General features: G+C 57.7%; 2 protein-coding genes across 2 annotated transcripts in view; one reads left to right on the forward strand and one right to left on the reverse strand.

Annotated features, from left to right (window-relative positions):
* LOC115643208 (dedicator of cytokinesis protein 2-like) overlaps positions 1 to 13,368 on the reverse strand; it is a 298,187-nt gene that overhangs the window by 58,291 nt on the left and 226,528 nt on the right. The gene's annotated exons all lie outside the window — the stretch shown is intronic.
* The window catches only part of LOC115643200 (INSYN2B protein-like), a 34,886-nt gene that overhangs the window by 18,196 nt on the left and 3,322 nt on the right, over positions 1 to 13,368 (forward strand). Inside the window, exon 2 of the mRNA XM_030547069.1 lies at positions 5,001 to 5,075. Coding sequence (XP_030402929.1) covers positions 5,001 to 5,075 — 75 coding nt within the window. The remainder of the gene's footprint in view (positions 1 to 5,000; positions 5,076 to 13,368) is intronic.

A 13,368-nucleotide genomic window follows, 5' to 3' on the forward strand; every position in this document is an offset into this window, starting at 1 on the left:
ACCTCAGATGATTGTTGCCATCGCCTAAACCCGCAGTTGTGATAAGCAGGCTCCGGCTAGGTAGGAGACCAGGATAGCCCCTAGGAAGCCCAACCTCTGCGTGGGAACCAGAGTGGATTGCTCTATAGTAAACCGCAGGCCTTGACCTGTGAATAAGACCATGGCGATGCCCACGGGCTGAGTGGTTTGTGTCTCAGAGTCTCCTCGGATAAGCGAATCGTCCCAATACGGAAAAACGCATATCCGACATCAGCGACGGTAGGCGGCGACTATGGCCGTAAACCGGGAGTATTCACCGCTGGCTATAAAGCGGAGGCATCTCCCGTGCGGAGGGAAGATGGCATTGCGAAAGTACGCGTCCTTCATATCCAGGGCGGCATAGTAGCCCCCAGGAGGCAAGGATGGAATAATGGTTCCCAGGGATACCATGCAGAACTTCAACCTTATCCCAAACCGGTTGAGTCCATGCAGGACCAGGGAGGCCTGAGACCTGTGTTCGAGTGGGGGACTAGGGCATAATGGGAGTAAAACCCCTTGCCCCTTTCATCCGCTGAAGGGGGACAGGGCTGGAGCAATTTAAAGGTGGTACCTATGCTCCATCGTGCGCAGGACCCAGCGATCTAAAAGTAACTGGGGCCATGCCAGGAGAAAGCGGGATCGGGATCCCGTCCTGCGACTGGTACACCGCCCTCCGGCGAACCTTGGAAGGTCCGTCTTTGGTCCCAGTGGTAATTGCGAGGGACCTTGACTTTGGCTTTTTAGGGGCCTGACGTTTGTCTGCGACCACCTTGGCCTTGCCGTTTTCCAGAGTTCTGCCTCTGGCTAGGCACAGAGTATGGCGGCTGGGGCCATAAAGGCCTGCGTTTGGTCGCTGGCGTATACATGCTGAGACGCATTAGGACCCTATTGTCCAGCAGGCTTCGCAGTCTGGGGCTGTCTCTGCCGCGAAGATGCCTTTACCAACAAAGGGTAAATTATTTCCCCCGTCCTCCAAGACGGCAGCGAACTCCAGGTGGGAGTTTTGAGGGAGAAACTCCTTCACCCAGGTGCTATAATTATCGCAGCTAAGCAAGGCTTGTTGCTTTGCTACCCAGAGCTGCAGGGCCCCTGCAGAGTACACCTTGCATTCGCCAAGGCTCTTTCTGCTTCGGGGCTGGCGCCCGCTGGCCATCATATCAGGATCGTGGTCCTGAGCATAAAATCTGCGCATATGGGATGACACGGATGCGTGTCCGGACGGCCATGGAGGTACTAAAAGAAGGCACGGGCCGAGTCTCTGACTCACTCGGACCTTGCCCAACTCGGCACCGGGGACCGGCATCGGGAGGCGTATCGGTACCTGGAACGAGATCCAGACCCGCAACCAGAACGGTGTCGGGAGGTCGACCGAGATCTCGAGGCTCGGAGAAGGGCTACAGGAGTCAAGGTACCTGCCCCGGTGCCAGTACCGAGGAAAACAGCACCGGGACTGCCAGTGGTGTCCGGCGTGCCGACAGGACTTGGAGTGTCTGCGGGACCGTGATCATGAACGGTGCCGCTCTGCTGTACTGACAGGGGACAGTCCCCTGAAGAGACTGTATTACCCGTACCGGCGGTGCCCGGGTCAGGCAGCACTGACTCTGTCATGGCACTGAGAGCCCTCGCCGTTGGTAACATCTCCGGCGTGAAGGGAACAGCAGGCTCAACCACAGTGCGTACTGGGGAGCTGTCAGGCACCGGATTCGACGGCCCTCGTGGGACCGGGATCCACGGTACCGAGGTTATCAGAACTTCGGTAGGTGCCGGTGCCGGGCGAACCGAGTTAGATAAGCTGTCTGGCTGCGGTGCCGTCAGCACTGAAGCAGCGGGAGTAATACGCTCAACCACGGCGCGTGCCGGGGAGCCGTCGGGCACCGGATTCGATAGCCCTTGTGGGACTGGAATCGACGGTGCCGATGTTGTCGGTGCCTCAGAGGCTTCGGTGCCGGGCAATCCGACTTAGACTAGCCCTCTGGCTGCGATGCCGTTGGCATGGAAGCAGCCGGAGCAGGAGCTCAACCACGGCGCGTGCCGGGGAGCCGTCAGGCACCGGATTCTACGGCCCTTGCGGGACCGGGATCGACGGTGCCGACGTCATCGGTGCCGCAGCAGGTGTCGGTGCCGGGCGCTCCGACTTAGACTAGCCCTCTGGCTGCGGTGCAGTTGGCACGGAAGCAGCCGGAGCCTTAGCTCGACCACGGCGCGTGCCGGGGAGCCGTCAGGCACCGGATTCTACGGCCCTTGTGGGACCGGGATCGACGGTGACGACGTCATCGGTGCCGTAGCAGGCGTCGGCGCCGGGCGATCCGACTTAGACGAGCTCTCTGGCTGCGGTGCCGCTGGCACGGAAGCAGCAGGAGCAATACGCTCAACCACGGCGTGTGCCGGGGAGCCGTCAGGCACCGGATTCTACGGCCCTTGTGGGACCGGGATCGACGGTGACGACGTCATCGGTGCCGTAGCAGGTGTCGGCGCCGGGCGATCCGACTTAGACGAGCTCTCTGGCTGCGGCGCCGCTGGCACGGAAGCAGCAGGAGCAGTAGCTCAACCACGGCGCGCGCCGGGGAGCCATCAGGCACCGGATTCTACGGCCCTCGTGGGACCGGGATCGACGGTGCCGACGTCGTCGGTGCCGGGCGAGCCATCTTAGACGAGCTGTCTAGCTGTGGTGCAGCTGGCACAGAAGCAGCAGGAGCAGTAAGCTCTACCACGGCGCGAGCCGGGGAGCTGCCAGGCACCGGATTCCATGGTCCTGGGGGACTGGAATCGACGGAGCCGAAGTCATCGGTGCCTCTGCAGGTGACGGTGCCGGATAACGCAACTTAGGCGAGCTCTCTGGCTGCGGTGCCGCTGGCACGGAAGTAGCGGGAGCAGGGGGCTCAACCACGGCGCGTGCCGGGGAGCCGCCAGGCACCAGCAGGAATTGCAGACTCTCTCGACCTCGGAAGAAGGGAGCGGTGCCGAGTCGACATCGGTGCCGGCGACGGTCGGTGCCGAAAGGCCTTGGTGGTACCGGCGGGGTCCGGTGCCGAGGAGGCGCTTCTGCCCGCCGCTTGAACATCGCTCGGCGCCCAAGGTGGAGGGGTAAGTGAAAGTCCCGCACCTTTTTGTTCTCGGCTTAAAAGCCTTGCAAATGGGGCACTTATCTGTCAAGTGTGATTCCCTGAGGCACTTCAAACAGGAGTCATGTAGATCTCTCTTCGGCCGCGGCTTCTGGCAAGCCGGGCCCCTTTTAAAACCCGGTGAGCCATGCATGGCTCCGGCACTGGGCTCATGGAAGGGGCTACTTCCTGAGCCCCGCTAACTAAACTAACCATGTTAGCAAAGAAAACACGTATAACCATACAAATATATATATAAAAGTGTTATAACTGCATAATTATATACGAGAAAACGAGTAGCTAGGGAAGTGGAGGTCAGCTAAGCCGCGCTCCACTGTTCCAACGACCGACACGGGCGGTAAGAAGGAACTGAGGAGCGGGTGGGCCGGCAGGAGTATATATGGAGCGCCATGGTGGCGCCACTCTAGGGGGCGACCTGCCGGCCCACTGAGTTGCTAGGGTAAAAGTTTTCCGACGAATGTGCACGCGCGGCGCGTACACCTAACTGGAATGGATATGAGCAATCACTCGAAGAAGAACTGAAAGGACTTACCGGTACGCTGGAGTCCTGAGTGGGGGCGTGGTCTCAACCGGAAAGAAGTGGGGCCTTTAAAGATTTAAAGGCCCTGCGGCTCCGGCTGTGGCTGGGAGCCCCAGGGCCTTTAAATCACCCCGGAGCTACCAGCTGCAGAGGTGTCTGGGAGCCCCGGGGCTGTAAGGCGAAATAAAGGCCAAGGGCTGCAGCCACCGCAGAGCTCCAGGCCTTTTAAATCCCCACCCGAGCCCAGCTGCTGGGCTCGGATGGGATTTAAAGGGCCAGAGGCTGCAGCTGCTGTGGGGAGCCCCAGGCCCTTTAATGCGCTGCCCAAGCCCTGCTGCCAGAGCTCCAGTGGTGATTTAAAGGGCCTGGGGCTCCCTGCAGTGGCCAGAGTGCTGGGCCCTTTACGTTCCCACCCGAGCCCGGCTGCCGGAGCTCCGGCGGTGATTTAAAGAGCCGGGGGCTGCCCACAGCAGCTGGAGCTCCGGGCCCTTTAAATCATCGCCAGGGAAGCCAGTCCAGTCCGGCACGGCATACCAGCTCTTGACGGTACACCGGATCGGACCGGCTTACTTTCATCTCTGCCAATGAGAATAATTAACCATTGGAACAATTTACCAAGGGTGGAGGCGGATTCTCCATCACTGACAATCTCTCAGTCAAGATTGGCTGTTTTTCTAACAGCTCTTCTCTGGGAATTATTGCAGGGCTGGTCTCTGGCCTGTGCTATACAAAGGGTCAGACTAGCTGATCACAATGGCTCCTGCTGGCCTGAGAATCTATGCAAACCACCTAGTATGAGTGGCACAGGCTCATCCTAACCCTCTGCTCACACTGGCATTACCTCCCAGAGATGGGTCTGAGCTACTGTCTCTGTTGTGCTGAGGAGAAAGCAGTGGCAGGTTGCCTGGGGAGAGTGAGAGATGGAACCCAGGAGTCCTGGGTTCCTATAACCCAGCCTTCCCATCCCATAGGCAAGATCGTGGAGGCTTCCCTGCCTCCTCACCAAAAGCTGTGAGTGATGCTGCCACCCCACCCACAGCTCTGCTGCCTGTGGTCCGGATGCTCAGCCCCACTTTCTTAGCCCCTCTTCGTGTGTCACTCCCTCAGGATGCTCTCCATGCCCCTTGTCATCTTCTTGCCATCTGTAGTTCTCCAGGAAGTTTTCCGATCACCCTGGCCCATTGGCTCCTGCTCTGCTGCCTCTCTGATGTCACTATCCTACCTATGGCAACGGAGTGATGTCACAGACCCTTGGGGAGTTCTTACAGGGAGGGGTCTGAGAAACACTGGGAACAGCAAGCCCAGGGCTCCTTGCTCATGGGGTTTCTGCTCTGTTGTAGGCGACACTCATACCGGACAGGGCAGGATATCGCCAACTGTGGGACCTGCCGGGATTGCGCCTGCATAATCTACAGGTAAGAGCCACCTTGCCAACCCTGGGAGGGGTCCCCAGCTTCGTTCCCTTCCTGCCTCCACCGACCAAGGCTGTAGCAGAATTCCCTGTTTGGCCTCCCTCCTGCAGTGACTGGCAGTTTGGTGCTGTTACTAACTTAGCGCTGGGGATCCTTCAGAGACCAGCAAACCTGGGCTGGGAGAAGGCAAAGCACCCCCGCAGGGACTCTGCACTCTGTGAGCGGGTCAGCAGCAGTCTGGGCTCTCAGCAAGAGAGAATGGGAGCAGTCCCCTTAAACCTCACAATGTGGAGCAGTGCCAGTTACAGAGCCCTCCAGGGGCAGGGAGGGTCACGCTGCCTCTCCATTGGCCCTCACTTCAGACCCAACATGCCCTTATGTTCCACACGCACATGATCTCCCCCCTACACACACACTTTTATTGCTGAAAATTGCTGCCACCAGAAGTGCAGCCTTCCAAAGCAGGGCCAGGGCAGGCCCTTGGGCTGGCTGTCTCTGCTAGGGCTTCTCTGCAGCCCCTGCAAGGCAACACAGTCCCGGACATAGCAGGTCTCACATGCCACTTGGAAGGGGCCCACATGGCGTGCACTGGCACTGGGTTATGCAATCCTCTCCAGCCCTCACCTCGCACACAGGAGGGGTAGCCCCCACACTTGTCTCTGTGGAGGGCACAACAGGACTGAGGTGCTTCACCCAACACATAGGGGTAGAAATGATTGACTCGTCACTGGAACAGGGAGTGCCCTAACCACTGGGCTCCAGTGTCCTTCTCTTTCTCGGGCCCAGTGTCTACTGATAGCACATAGCCCATGTTTAAGGCACTCTCCTGGGAGCTGAGAAACCCAGGTTCAAACCCTGATTCCTCATCAGGCAGAGGAGGGTCTCCCACATCCTGGGTGAATGCTTTAACCACGAGGCTCCAAGTCATAAAGTGTGGGTACTCCTCCGCCCCCAGCTTTTATGTCAGTTTAGGTGGGCTCTGAGCATGCCTGCTGGATCAGGCCCCAAAGGCAAGACTGGGGGGAGAATGCCTAGCTTAAGAATCCTGCTGGGACTTAGGTATGGAGGTGGCTGAGCACATGCCCAGACACTGAAATTTAGGCATTTCAGGGCTTTTAACAGTGGAAACTCAAGCACCTAGAACTCGGCAGCAGCTGAGCAAGGCTATTGTGAATTCCAGTGGTGCCTAAATGTTGGACTTAGGTATCTAACTGCAACATTAGCAGCCTATGTCCCTTTGTGAATCTAGCCCTTTAAAAAAAAATTAAAGCTGAGATTCCCACATAATCACATGACTCCAGGAGCTGGTGCTTTAGGAAAAACACCAAATGTCACATACCTGACAATAAAACCATGTGAGCTGGCACTCCTGCATCATAAACCCAACAATGCACATCCAGGACAGGAGAATGACTTCCCTGGATCTCCTGCCCACAGGCAAGCAGGACCCCTGGGTCCACATACAGAGCCAAAACTTCACACTCCACCCACCTCCCCTCACCCTGGCAGGCCACTGCCTCACTCTGCTCCACTCCCTCCAAGAAGCAGGCGCTAGGTTGGTTGAGACAGCCTAGACCTATACCATCCAGTCAGGAAACAGAAATCACACCACGTGACCACTCGCATTAAGTACTCGAAACAGACGTCACTAAGGTTTGTGAAACCTCCCCAAGTCCCACATCTACATAAAACAACCCGCCTGCCAACTGCGAAAAACAAAGTAGGCATAGGTGCCGACTTTCCAAAGTGCTGGGGGCCGGGGGGGTGCTTGACCCCAGGCCCCACCCTCCACCCCTTCCCCCAAGGCTCCACCCTCATCCCACCTCTTCCTGCAGAGTTCTGTCCCTCCCCCAAACATGACACATCCTCGCTCCTCCTCCCTCCCTCCCAGCCTCCTGCACACTGCGAAACAGCTGATCACAGCGGGGAAGGCAGGGGGAGAGAGGAGGAGGCGCTGATCTGCAGGGCTGCCGGCGGATGGGAAGCCCTGGGAGGGGCGGGCGGAGGGCAGGGGGAGAGAGGAGGAGGCGCTGATCTGCAGGGCTGCTGGCGGATGGGAAGCCCTGGGAGGGGCGGGCGGAGGGCACGGGGAGAGAGGAGGAGGCACTGATCTGCAGGGCTGCTGGCGGATGGGAAGGCCTGGGAGGGGCGGGCGGAGGGCAGGGGGAGAGAGGAGGAGGCGCTGATCTGCAGGGCTGCCGGCGGATGGGAAGGCCTGGGAGGGGCGGGCGGAGGGCACGGGGAGAGAGGAGGAGGCGCTGATCTGCAGGGCTGCCGGCGGATGGGAAGGCCTGGGAGGGGCGGGCGGAGGGCAGGGGGAGAGAGGAGGAGGCGCTGATCTGCAGGGCTGCCGGCGGATGGGAAGCCCTGGGAGGGGCGGGCGGAGGGCAGGGGGAGAGAGGAGGAGGCGCTGATCTGCAGGGCTGCCGGCGGATGGGAAGCCCTGGGAGGGGCGGGCGGAGGGCACGGGGAGAGAGGAGGAGGCGCTGATCTGCAGGGCTGCCGGCGGATGGGAAGGCCTGGGAGGGGCGGGCGGAGGGCAGGGGGAGAGAGGAGGAGGCGCTGATCTGCAGGGCTGCCGGCGGATGGGAAGCCCTGGGAGGGTGAGGGGAGCTGCCGGTGAGTGCTCAGCATCCACCCTGGAGCACCACAGAGTCAGCGACTATGAAAGTAGGGGATGAGGAGCAATGTGCAAACAGACACCCCCTAAGGGTTCCTCAGCAGGCCCCTATGCCCAGGGGAGACAGGTGAAGAACAGAGGTGCTGATGTATCCCATTGCAGGCCTGACGCACTCAGATGGAAGAGCCCAGTGCAAGGAAGTCTTGTCAGCCGTAGCTGGGTCACTGGGGAGCTCATGCTCAGCGTTGTTTGCTGCACAGTATAAGCCACGCTCTAGGTCTCAAAGTGGGCCAGGCCCACAGGAGGGGTGCGCACTTTAGTGCACAGACTCAAGAACTTTCAGCTGTGCCCTCGTGCCCGGGGACCTGTGCCCGGCAAAGCTAGGCCTGCCATAGCAGGGGTAAGGCTGTGGGCTGAGATTGAGGAGCATCGGCAGAGCTACAGTGGGACCAAATACTTCTAACAGGCTCGTCTGTCTAGCAGACAAAGGTAGATATGATCCAGGGACTGGAAGCTGAAGCTAGACAAATTCAAATCGGAAAGCGGAACATCACAATTAAAACAGCCCTGCAGCCCGAGCCCCAAGAGTCCGAGTCAGCAGACATGGGAAATCCAGTGGCTGCAATGCTTGGAAGCGAGACAAACTCAAAGTACACTAAGGCGCACGTTTACGTGAGGGTAACTAGAACAGTGTAGCCAGGGGTATGGTGGATTCTCGGTCGCCTGGAGTCTTTAAATCAAGACTCAATGGCTCTCGCCACAGGATATGCTCCAGCTCAACCAGAAGTTCTGGGCTTGATGCAGGAGTCACTGGATGAACTGCTCTGGCCTGTGTTATGCAGGTTAGACTGGTTCATCATGATAGTTCCTGCTGGCTTTAAAATCTGTGCCGTGCGTGGGGAGCCCATGGCTGGAATAGTGGGGTTCTGAGGGGTGAGATCAAGGGGCATCAGCAAAGCTGCATGTCTGTTTGGGGAGCTCCCTAAGCCTCCTTCCCCTCTCACTGGCCAGCACTCTGTGCCCTTCCCATCTGACTGAGCTAAAGAGCCTTTGCTGGAAAGTGAGGCTCTTGGTAAATGCCATGCAAGAGCTCTCCATGGGAAGTGACAGCCCCTCCAAACTGCCACCTCCTGGTGGGCCCCATCAGCCTGTGCCGCTTCTCCGCTGTGGCAGGCCCTCCCCCAGCCCTGACATGCCTCCTCCTTGGGTAATGGGCCCTAGTGCGTGGAGTTTGGGATCCCAGGGGCCCAGCTCTTAGTCCTCTGTGCCTGGGGGCAAGGGAGTGCCTGTCTCCATTTCCCTCTTTCCACAGGTCCACCTCAGTCCATGGCAAAGAAGCCACAAAGCCCTGAGCAAGAGAAAGGGGGAGGGAAGGGGGACAGCTGCTGCTTGGCCTGTGAGTGAGGGAGGGCTGGGGGACACTGTCCCCATTACTCTGTGGGAGGGGGGTACTCTCAGCTGTTCACTGTGCATGTCAGGCCGGGTGTCCCAGTGCGTGTGGCTAAGGGTCTTTCCACATCTGTGTGCCCCGCTCTCTCTGTGCATGTGCAAATTTGACCATTAATGACGTTTGGTTAGGGTCACTAAAGGCTGAATGGCATTCTGATGGCGGGGGGGTCTCTGAGCAATGCTGTGTGTTCGTATGGGTGCGCTTCTGCCCCCACCTCTCTTTGCATGCAGGATTCTGTCTCTTGTCCATCTCTGTGGGCGGGCGTCTCTCCCTGCTGCACTGGGTGCATGTCTCTCTTTGGAGGTGCCTTGTTGTGTCTGCATCTCTTGCTTTGTGCTTGTGTACACCAGAGCTAACAGCAAACGCCTCCTGTGTAGCTAGCGGAGGATTTCAGTGCTAACTGGAATTGACAGGTCTGTCTCCGTGGGCACGGCGGCTGGAAGAGATGTCACAGCTGCGGGAGGTGGATTGTGTAACTTGTCTCTGCCTGTGGACTCCCTCTGGGCTCAGCCGCCATCCACATGATGAACCAAGTGCTCCAGCAGGACCCACACAGGCACAAGGCAACAGACACTAGAGCAGCATTGTGCCTAGACCCTGTGACCTTTCCCAGACGCCAGGAGTCTGGTTCTATTGCAAGGAATGCTGGGTGACTGTCACACTGTACAGAAGAGACATCAGGGTAAGGAGCAGGCTGGGTTAGTGGAGATCAGTGCTGTAGCTGAGGGGTTAATGGTGGTGTGACGAACTGGGAATGTTCTTAATGTTTTCTCTGAATACTGTGTTGGTGCCTCAGTGTCCCCTATGCAGTTCCTAATATCTAGGTGGTGGGATAAGGGTGTGTGATTGCTGCAGAGGAAGGGGCAGTGCCCCTAAATGCCTGACACTCTGTCTCCTAGCAACTGATGGCCTGGGCCCCCCCTCTGCAAAGGTGCCAGCTGAAGGTGTTGGAGACAAAGGGATCAGGTGACCTCCTGGCCCGGGAAAGGAGCTGAGCAGAGAGGAGGGGCTGGAGGGGGTTGTTAGTCTGGAGCTGGCTGGGGTCGAGGAGGGAAGTGCAGACGTGGGGGTCTGGCTCACTGCCCCCCAGAATGGACCCGGACAAGGGGTCTGGTTCACTGCATCTACAAGCTCTGTTTTAGACCCTGTTCCTGTCATCGAATAAACCTCTGTGTTACTGGCTGGCTGAGAGTCACGTCTGATTGCGAAGTGGGGGTGCAGGACCCGGTGGCTTCCCCAGGACCCCGCTGGGGTGGACTCGCTGTGGGAAGCGCACGGAGGGGCAGAGGATGCTGAATGCTCCAAGGAGAGACCCATGAGGTGAAGCCGTGTGAGCTTCTTGCCCTGAACAAGTCTGCTCCAAGGGAGAGGAGGCTCCCCAAAGTCCTGCCTGGCTTTGTGGGGAGCAGTTCCAGAGCATCGCCCGGGGACTCCGTGATGGGAATTCCCGGTGGAGACGGGAATTCCCTTTGGCCACTCCAGATCTCCATTTCCTCAAGCCCCTGGCGTACAGTGGCAAAGGCTTAGTCTATTATTATTGGCATTGCTAAGATCAAGGCCCCACGGTGCTGGGTGCAGCACAGCTAGCCCCTGTCTGGAGGAGCTCACAGTCACACAGAATGGACATGCACAGGAGCAGGGCTAACATGCCTTGAGGCCCAGAGAGAGAATGCCTTCCCCACCGTCACAGGGGGAACTGAACACAGGTCTCCTGCTAACAACAGCCATTCTTCTACTGCCTATAGATAGAACAATGGCTCTGATCAGCTGGGAGACTGCAGGATTCGATTCCTTAAGGGGAAGAGCATGCAGGGGGCAGCTTTTGGGGTGGATCAGCCAGAGCATGGGGTGTGCAAACCCCCCTTCAATCATTAGGAGATACATTAACCATTTACACACCGCTCCCGCAGCCCCAGGGGCCATAAGGCCAGAGGAAGAATTTCTTCTCGCTCCATTCTTATCTGACTCCCCAAAGGGGCAGGGCAGGGACCTGGCTCCTTTCACTGTGGCGAGTCTCCATCCTCCCTGGAGTGCAGAAGGGATGTTAGGCAGAGGGCTACTGCCCAAAAGCCTGCATTCCTGCTGCTGCAGCCATGACGCACTCGAGTCTTGGGCCTGAAGAAGCAGAGAGTAGGGTGACGGGAGGCGTTGTGGCCACTGACTTGGGATCTGTAAAGGATCACTACGGTGCACCTCTGAAGCCTGTGTTGGACCCTATGGGCACAAGAGAGGGACAAAACGACCTAGGGCCTCACCTATCTGTTTGCTATAATCCCCTCTGGAGCAGCAGCCACACTGCTGCTGGAACACGAACAGCTTTGAGGAAGCAAGACACAGTGCTGGAGAGGGAAGAGCTCCTGGCCTCCACTCCTGACAGTAGCGAGTACTCAGCTGGTGGGAAGGCAGAACTAAAGTGACCTACCAGGACATGGTGCTTCAACACTGCTGCAGTGCCCTTGCCCCAACCCCATATGTGCTAGCGCGAGGGGACACAGACACAAGCAGTAACTCTCCTACCCTAGACTCCCCTCACTGATATGTGCAGAGAAGACAGGCAGTAGTTCCTGCTGGCCCCCAGATCCCTCACCAGGCCTAGGAAGGGTTCCACCAATGGTGACAGATGATTTCAGTGAGAGCTCTCCCTGCAACCAACCAATCTGTCTGGGCCTTACTTTACACCCAGGCCTGTCTGGGCAGACCATCCTCCTGCTGCGTTTGCACTGCAGTCAGAGAAGAATTCCATAGGATGCAAGGGGGCGTAATGAGGGTTAATGGGACTTAAAGGTGGAAAAGGGCCTAGTCTGAGGAAAACTCCCCAGCTGGGTCATGGCTGGGACATCACTTTCCAGGGAAAGGCTGGGAGAGCCCTGGGCATGGGCTGTAGGGGCAGTCATGGCGTCCTGTGCACAACAGGAACTAGATAGGGCTTCATGTGGCTTTGTTATGCCAGCTCCTCAAACATATCTAGCAAGCAGCATGCGCTCTCTTCTGTTCTGTGTGAGCTCTCTTCCACCTGGGGCAGTACAGTATCCACGCCCTCAGGATACTTCGGAGACTAACGCAGCCCAGCTCTTGCATGTGGTCACTCAGGGATCCAGTCTCCCTCAAACAGCAGGTTTCACTCTTCCACCACACTCAAAGGTCTGGGGCACCCACCCCGTCCTCAGTAAGGAAAGGGTTAACATGCTGCTGCAAGGACATACCTTGGGGCATTATGAGCAGCTGTCGACTTCTAATGCCTGCAGCCCAGAAAAGAGCTGGAACCTGCTTCTTGTGGAAGTAAGAGGGGGAAAGAGGCCCACCTGTGGCGTCTGCTCTCTCCTCAGAGGTGCTAGAGGATGGTGCTGGGCAATTGCTCCTCCACAGCCTCTCTTACATGGGGAGATGCCAGTGTATTCCATCCGCTCCTCGTTTGTTAACTATGGGGGCTGCTGGGGAGTGAGCGAGGCAGCCTGAGCTGTGGTGCCATCAGGCTGTGGATGGTAGTGCAGAGTCTCTGCTTTCCGAGTGCACACAGAGATCATTTGCCTCCTAAGCCTGCCATCAAAACCGCAGCCAGGCCTGGGGTTCAGCAGTTAGGTGCCATCTTAGCATGGACCATGTGTAACTTGAGCTCCCTCAGTGGCTGTGGCTTGAGAAAGAGAACAGGACGTTCACAGTCTGACTCAGAAGACAATCAGTGCCCACATCAGGGATGAATCTGAGCTGAGGCTGGCTGCGTAAGGATGGCACTCGTGTGTGATCTGAATTGGGGTTTCTGAGCATCACCACAAAATAAACAAACACCGAGAAGGAATGATAACACTCTGATTGAGGCTAGGGCCACCATCAGTCCCGTAAGTTTGCAGCTAAATCTGTGTCCTTGAGTCCACTTTGTGGGTGGGAGTTTCTGCTTGTTGAAGCAACAGATTTCTGAAGTGTCTCTGGCTCCGTGATCTGCTGCAGGTCAGTTCTGAACCTGGAGTCTGTTACATTTTTCAAGTGTCTGGGGCACATCTGGTTTCACAAAGGGAAGGTCTCCCACTGCAGCCTGCGTGTCCAGGCAGGAGCACATTAGCCAGGCAGCTCACCTACCAAAACAGTTGTGGCTGAGACATCATAGGCAGCTTTTAATGAGTGTTCTGACCTTCAGCTGCTTTGCAGCCCTCAGACTCCTCAGCTGGACTACAAAGGTAATACGGTTGGCCCAAGCATAGACATTATAGTTTGTTCTCACTGAGCCAACA

Source organism: Gopherus evgoodei, unplaced genomic scaffold (genome assembly GCF_007399415.2).
Source record: "Gopherus evgoodei ecotype Sinaloan lineage unplaced genomic scaffold, rGopEvg1_v1.p scaffold_52_arrow_ctg1, whole genome shotgun sequence".
Classification (NCBI taxonomy): Eukaryota; Metazoa; Chordata; order Testudines; family Testudinidae; genus Gopherus; species Gopherus evgoodei.